Source organism: Galeopterus variegatus, unplaced genomic scaffold (assembly GCF_000696425.1).
Source record: "Galeopterus variegatus unplaced genomic scaffold, G_variegatus-3.0.2 Scaffold7664, whole genome shotgun sequence".
Lineage (NCBI taxonomy): Eukaryota > Metazoa > Chordata > Mammalia > Dermoptera > Cynocephalidae > Galeopterus > Galeopterus variegatus.
In genome coordinates this window covers 80,556-88,094 of record NW_007733775.1, presented here as the reverse complement: position 1 = coordinate 88,094, position 7,539 = coordinate 80,556, and the positions used below count along the sequence as shown (strand labels likewise).

The following is a 7,539-nucleotide window of genomic DNA, read 5'->3' as shown; positions in this document are numbered from 1 at the left end:
AGCCGGCCTGTATGTGGGATCCGAACCCTTGGACGGGAGCGCCACCGTGCTTCCCAAGCGGCGCACTATCCAGTGCGCCACCGGGCCGGCCCGAATTATAGCTATTACTAATTGCATTGAATGGCTGATAAGAATGAAATCTGCAATATTTACTAATGAGCTAATCCACGAGAAAACTGTAATTCTGACAGTGAGATGGAGTCAGGGGAGATGAAGAGGAGGAAACGAGGAGAGAAGAGAACTGGAAAAGAAAAGATGGGAGGTAAGACACTCTCATATCAAAACATTCTTGGGGTCAAAGTATTTTGCATGAAAAGCAATAAAGGATATTCATTAGGTATTAGTTTTTCAAAGTGAAAAACATCAAATAAGAGAAAATTAAAAAATAAAACAACTCAAAAATGTTCTCATTTATTTGGCCAGGTATTACCCTACTTAAAGTTATATAGTATGTAATAAAATTATGAATTAATGAATCATGTAAGTAACCTGTCAAATTCACAAGATGGTTTTCAAAAAATAAAGAAGAGTATTTTTTGTTTGTTCCAATTAAACATAGTGTAATTTTATTAAATTAATTTAAAATAGAGAAAAAAGAAAAATATAATCTCGTAACCCTAACAAAACCACTATTAACATACTATGAAATTCTGTGCAAGCCTTTTTGTTGTTATTCATTTTTTGAACATTAGCTAGAATTTCTTATTATAGAATTTACTATTATTATATTTTATAGAGATAATAGAAAGCATCTCTGCAACACTATAATAAATGTTTTTTTCTTTACCTCTGACCAAACAACTCTACTCCAAATGTCTTTTTTTTGGAGTTTAGACAAAACATTTTCACAATGAAAACCACTAGCAAAACTATCTGTATTATTCTACTGCTAAAGAGAAAACAGACTTCTGGATCTATGTAGACATGCTTTTTAAAACTCTGAAGTAAAATTGAAAAGTACGATAAAAATAGATGACACGGTCTTTAAAGAATTAGGTTACAAACATATAAAACAAATACTCATTACCTCTAAATTTGGATTCCTCAAATCTGCTTTCCAACCAAACTGTTTCATAAGAGCAATTCCAATTACTCTTCCTGCTTCCTGGAAAAGTAGCAAGTTATGGAAAAGATAAGAATACTAAATGAAAATGAAAAACTCAAGTTTAAGCATAAGCAAAAACTAACAGAGCCTGTATGAGAATCAAGTCAGACTATCTGATGGTAATTCACGGTTGCAATATTAAAATATTACACTAAGGCATTTTCTATTCAAGGCAATAAAGCTGCGTTTTCCCTCCCCCACCCGTTCGCTCATCTGTAATTTCCATTCTTGTAATTTTAGGTACATGAAATAACCAGATCACAACCTAATAAATATGGTCATTCTGGGTTTTGGGAAACGGACGCAAGCTGAAAGGTTAACTATTGAGACCGCATGTATATTTGCGTATTTGTAGTCTAGGTCCCAGTGACAATCCCACTACAAGGCCTGATACAGAGTATCCACTCAATAAGCATAAAATTGAACTAAAGACAAATCCCAAAAGCTTAGGGCCATGATATCAAGATTTCTAAATGCACAGGACATCTATGAGTCTTTAGGCAGGAAGGAGAAGGTCATTACACGCAGAGGCAGACCATTCCTCGTAATCACCTGAGGTAAAGTTAAAAAAGAAAATGCATTTTTAAAAATACTTAATTAGGGCCGGCCCGGTGGCACACTGCTACAGTGCGCCGCTTGGGAGTGCAGCGGTGCTCCCACCGAGGGTTCGGATCCCACATACAGACTGGTTCCCGCTCACTGGCTGAGCGAGGTGTAGGCGCGACACCGAAGGTTGCGATCCCATTGCCGGTCCCGGTCCGGGCGCGACACTGAGGGTTGTGATCCGTTGCCGGACACGAAAAAAGACAAAAAAAAATAATAATAAAAAATGGGCGCGACACTGAGGGTTGTGATCCGTTGCCGGACACGAAAAAAGACAAAAAAAAAAATAATAAAAAATAAAAAAGACAAAAAAAAATAATAATAAAAAATAAAAAAAATAAAAATAAAAATACTTAATTATATAAGAACTAATTATCCATCTGGGCTTACTTATCTGTTCTGTAGGAGGTTCACAGCTCATTTTAAATCTAAGTAATCAACTCTTTTAGGAAACAGGATCCCACTTTGGGAGGTAAGCATACCTGTGAAGTAAAGGCCTTTCTAATAGCTCCACTGCAGCGACAAGAAACTCTGAAAGTCAGGTCGTTCTGGTTAAGAGTATTAGTTGTTTTCTTTACATCATTCTGAAATTCTTCTTGAAATTTTTCTCTCTTAGTGATAAAATCCCTTTGCTCCAATGCTTCTTGGTCTATTTGTTTTTCCAGTTGGCATTCCCAGTGCTCTTCTATCTTCTGCATTTGTTCTATCCTTAATTTCTTTGCAACAATGATTTCATTTTCTACCACTTTTCTTTTTAGTGAGTTAGCATCTCTTTGAGAGAGTTTTTCCTTTTTTGCATCAGGTTCAAGAAGATTTTTCCAAATTGACATGGCATTCAACCAACTTCCTGGATCATCATTTATAAGTCTTTGCATTTCATTAAATATTTTTCCTAAATAAATAAAATCTGTTAATCCTATATTGAAGCTTTAAAGACCATCCATTACATTCATTGCTCCCAAATTCCACTAGCTTTATTTCTTTAAAATAAGTTTTTTTTTTTTTTTTTCGTGACCGGCAACGGATCGCAACCCTCAGTGTCGCGCCCGGACCGGGACCGGCCACGGGATCGCAACCCTCGGTGGTGCTCCCGCACCTCGCTCAGCCAGTGAGCGGCCGGTCTGTATGTGGGATCCGAACCCTCAGCAGGAGCGCCCCCACGCTTCCCAAGTGGCGCACTGTAGCGGTGCGCCCCCGGGCCGGCCCTAAAATTCCTTTAACCTTTTTTTTTTTTTTTCCGTGACCGGCAACGGATCGCAACCCTCAGTGTCGCGCCCGGACCGGGACCGGCCACGGGATCGCAACCCTCGGTGGTGCTCCCGCACCTCGCTCAGCCAGTGAGCGGCCGGTCTGTATGTGGGATCCGAACCCTCAGCAGGAGCGCCACCACGCTTCCCAAGTGGCGCACTGTAGCAGTGCGCCACCGGGCCGGCCCTAAAATAAGTTTTATTAAATTGCTATATATGAATAACTTCACTTTCATTTGTAATTTACATAATTTATCATAAAAATACTGGGTAGAATAATGTTCATTCTTATTTTACATATATAGCACCCAAACTGTATTAAAATTCCTATAGGAGTACCATGTAATACTTTAGCAAGATCATTTGTCCTATAATAATATATGTATCTCTTTAATATATGCACAGACCTACAATGTACATCAATCTTTGAAATAATAGTAATCTTGCCTATAAAAATTAAGTTTTAAAAAAGTAAATAAACTGCAAAACACAGAGCTCAGTAACAGAGCAGCTGAATCTTGGGTCTATTTCATTTTAGATCATGCTATATTAGCATATATCTTAAAATGAATTTCTATAAAGTAACACTTTAGATATGCAACCCATTCATTCAGTCTTAGGGACTGCCAGTATACTCAGCAAAATGTAATCTTTTCTTAATGAATGAGAGTGTATGGAATACTTGGAGGAAATTATATTGGCCCCACAGTATAATACCTTGGAATTTGCTTTACCAATTTTTTCTGTCCCATCTTGATATCTTGTTCTTTTCTTAATGAATGAGAGTGTATGGAATACTTGGAGGAAATTATATTGGCCCCACAGTACAATACCTTGGAATTTGCTTTACCAATTTTTTCTGTCCCATCTTGATATCTTGTCATTTGTATCTTTCTTAAAATAGATTATAGACTATATAATTACATAATTTCTTGTGCACAATAGGCAATCAAGTGATCCACCACTAAGAATCAAATTGAAGTTTAATGCAGTGTTTACTCCTGCAAGTGGACAGTTTTCACCACTTTATTATTAAAATAATGCATTTTGGGTTATTACATGTTTCTAAATCTCAATAAATGCAATTGAACATTCATATCTGTAGAAAAGGTACCTGATCATAATTCTCAAAAAAGAAATGTGGCTTAGGACACTAAAATCTCAGCAGCAGGTTGCAAAGAGAAGAGACAGATTCTACCACAATCAGGTGATAATATTCAGGAAATACAGAAAAATGCATAATTAAGGATCCGATACATATGAATGCATCTTAAAAATGTGAAATGACTGCATATTAATTATCAAAATTCTGGAGTACAATATATCATGGGGGTAAAAGCAATAGGCATATACAGTACCTTTACTTACAGAAGAAACAGTAAGTGCAACCTGCTTTTTAATCAGCAAAAATAACCTCTCTGCAGATTTTAATTTCTTCAGCGTATTCAAATCACAACAGGTGGTGAAAAAAACCTTTCCTGAAATATATTCAACCTAGAGATAGAAAACAGATATTAATGTAGTCTAGTGTTAGAGAAGAATCATTTCCTTTTCCCCCCTTAATCAATTAAAGCTGCATCTAGATTAACAATACTATGCTATTTGTCAAGCACTGTACTAGGCACTCTGGATACATATTATTTTCTTCACATCCCTATAACAACCCTCTAAAGTAGATTTTATCACCCCCATTCTTACACATTAGGAAACTGAGGTTTAGGCAGGTTAAATAATTTGTATAAGGTTACATAGTCAGTGACCAAGATCATAGTTTTCCTCTGTTATGTTTCTTATCGCAAAGCACACACATACCTACACGCACACTAATAGAAAACTAAAACACAGTATACTGTGTTTGGGAATTACATTACCAAACCTCATTTACTCTTTAGAAGTGGGGAAAAGAAAGATATAAAGAATTGGACAAATTAGGTGTCTAGCCCAAGGTATTTATTAAAACACCTGCCTGTGGTCTACTAGGAGGCATACAGAATGTAACCAGAATAATAATGTAATAGACATATAAATTAAAATGTAAAATTTATAAGACAATAACTTGAATTAAACCCAGAAGAAAACTAAAAAGTTTTAATATTATAATGTATTGATAAGCTGTAGGTACAATAAGTAGCACTGAATATAAAAGCCAACATTATTGAAAGTCTTGGGGAAGAATCCTATAAGATTTGGGAAGAGGGATTCTAACAAAGACTAAGGGGCAGATGCAGAGTGGGAGTGCAAAGCTGGCTGAAGTAAACTACAGGTGGGCTTGGCAGCATTTGCTGTATTATGCTGACTGGTAGAGTCAGGAGGATGGATGGTATAGTTTAGGTCAGCTTGATAAATGGTCATGAAATTTTGAGCACATAGATGGTAACAGTTAACCATTATAGACTTTTGATGAAAACTGTGACAGCACTGAAATAGCTAGCAGGAAAAATTACTTTGGAAGAGGCATAAAAGGCAGAGTGTAGAATATGATGCTAGAGGGAGAAGTAGATTACAGAGGTAGAAATGATGAGACACTTGGCTGTGGGGACTGAATAATAGATAGAAGGTATGGCCAGCACACAGAAACAGGCTTTGGGGACAGGCTGGATATGTGGTAAAAGTCAAGGAAGAAAGGAAAATGAAAAGAACACAGACTCATAGGGGGCCTAACGTGCAATGACAAATGGTGCTCAATACCAATGGAATCCTAAATTTTATGGGTCAACCCAACTCTCTTAAGTTCAGGATAGAAGAGAATTGTCTTGGAATTCTTTTAGCAGTGGCCAGGGGCTGACTAATATGGTTCTAAGTTATTTCGTAGAACTAAGGCACCAAGGAATTTGGGGTATCCCATGTGTTTAGGTGGCTGTCATTGATGGGAACTTGAACCGTAGCAATTTTTTGTTTGTTTTTGGGGGTCTGACATGGTTGAATTAGCTTTTGGGATGGTAATTTCTGGGGTTACTACTCCAGGTTGATGAAGGAGAATCTTTGTCAAAGAAGCCCTAGGTTGTCACCAATTAAAACCGAAGTAGCTTAAACACCAGCAATGCAGCTGACCAAGATAGATGGAGGAACAGATGATGACATCATGGGGAGAAACAGGGAATGAGAAGAATGTTTAGGAACCAATATTTAAGGAGACAGTGAAGTAAGCAAAACAATAACTTCTGGTTTCTAGGATTTATTATTCTTATTACATAGGTGACATTTTTTCAGAACTAAATATATACCTCAAAATGACCAATATTTAAGGAGACAGTGAAGTAAGCAAAACAATAACTTCTGGTTTCTAGGATTTATTCTTCTTATTACATAGGTGACATTTTTTCAGAACTAAATATATACCTCAAAATACTTTGAACTTGAAAGCCAAGTTTTCAAAAGTCAGTTTTTAAAAATCTAGCTGGTGTTACCTGACAAGAATATAGCAGATATTAAAACCATCACAGAACAATTAAACAGACATGAAATAACTTGCCAAGATTCTGGGGGAACTGAATTGTAGTCATCCCTTGGTATATGCAGGGGACTGGTTCCAGGACCCTCTGGGGATAAAATCCCCAGATGCTCAAGTCCTGAAGTTCATCCTGTGCAAACCCTGTAATATGTAAAGTCAGCCCTCATTATCCATGGGTTCTGCATCTTGCTAATACTGTATCTTCTCTCCTTTTTTTGTGCTCAGTGGTTTATTGTTATTTTAACATTTATTTGTACATACGTGTGGGGTACAGTGTGTTGTTTCAATACATGCATATATTGCACAATGATTCACTTAGGGTAGATAGCACAGTTTTGTATCCATTAGTCCACCACTTCTCTCCCCCCCTCCACTCCACGCCCCTCTGCTCCCATGAGAGTGAAGAGACAAAGTGAAGAGACAACCTACAGAATGGGAGAAAGTGTTTGCAAATGACACATCAGACAAGGAGCTAATATCCAGAATATATATAAGGAACTCAAACAACTCAACAGCCAAAAAAAAAAAAAATCCCCCAAAAAGCCCAATTAAAAAATGGGCAAAGAACCTGAACAGACGTTTCTCAAAAGAAGACATGCAAATTGTCAAGCATATGAAAAGATGCTCAAAATCACTACTCATCAGGGAAATATAAATTAAAACCACAATGAAATACCATGTCACCCCAGTTAGAATAGCTATAATCAACAAGACAATAAGTAACAAATGCTGGTGAGGATGTGAAGAAAAGGGAACTCTCCTACATTGCTGATGGGAATGTAAATTGGTACAGCCATTGTGGAAAACGATATAAAGATTCATCAGAGAATTAAAAATAGATCTCCCTTATGATCCCGATATTGCATTACTGGGTATATACCCAAAGGAAGTGAAATCAATATATCAGAAAGATACCTGCACTCCCCTCCCATGTTCATCACAACACTATTCACAATAGCCAAGAGATGGAATCAATCTAAATGCCCATGAAAGGATTAATGGACAAAAGAACTATGGAATACCGTATTTTCCATCCACAGTTAGTTGAATCCACAGATGCAGAACCCACAGATATGGAAGACCAACTGTAGTATTTACTGAAAAGAATCCATGTATAAGTGGACCTGTGCAGT

General features: G+C 37.0%; 1 protein-coding gene across 1 annotated transcript in view; it reads right to left on the bottom strand.

The window, feature by feature from the left end:
- The window catches only part of LOC103607733 (THUMP domain-containing protein 2-like), a 21,098-nt gene extending 16,667 nt beyond the window's left edge, over window positions 1-4,431 (bottom strand). Inside the window, exons 1-3 of the mRNA XM_008592204.1 lie at window positions 4,314-4,431; window positions 2,191-2,600; window positions 1,028-1,105 (exon numbers count right to left, since the gene is read on the bottom strand). Of these exons, the coding sequence (XP_008590426.1) occupies window positions 1,028-1,105; window positions 2,191-2,583 (471 nt within the window). The 5' untranslated portion in view covers window positions 2,584-2,600; window positions 4,314-4,431. The remainder of the gene's footprint in view (window positions 1-1,027; window positions 1,106-2,190; window positions 2,601-4,313) is intronic.
- Between the last annotated feature and the right edge of the window lie 3,108 nt (window positions 4,432-7,539).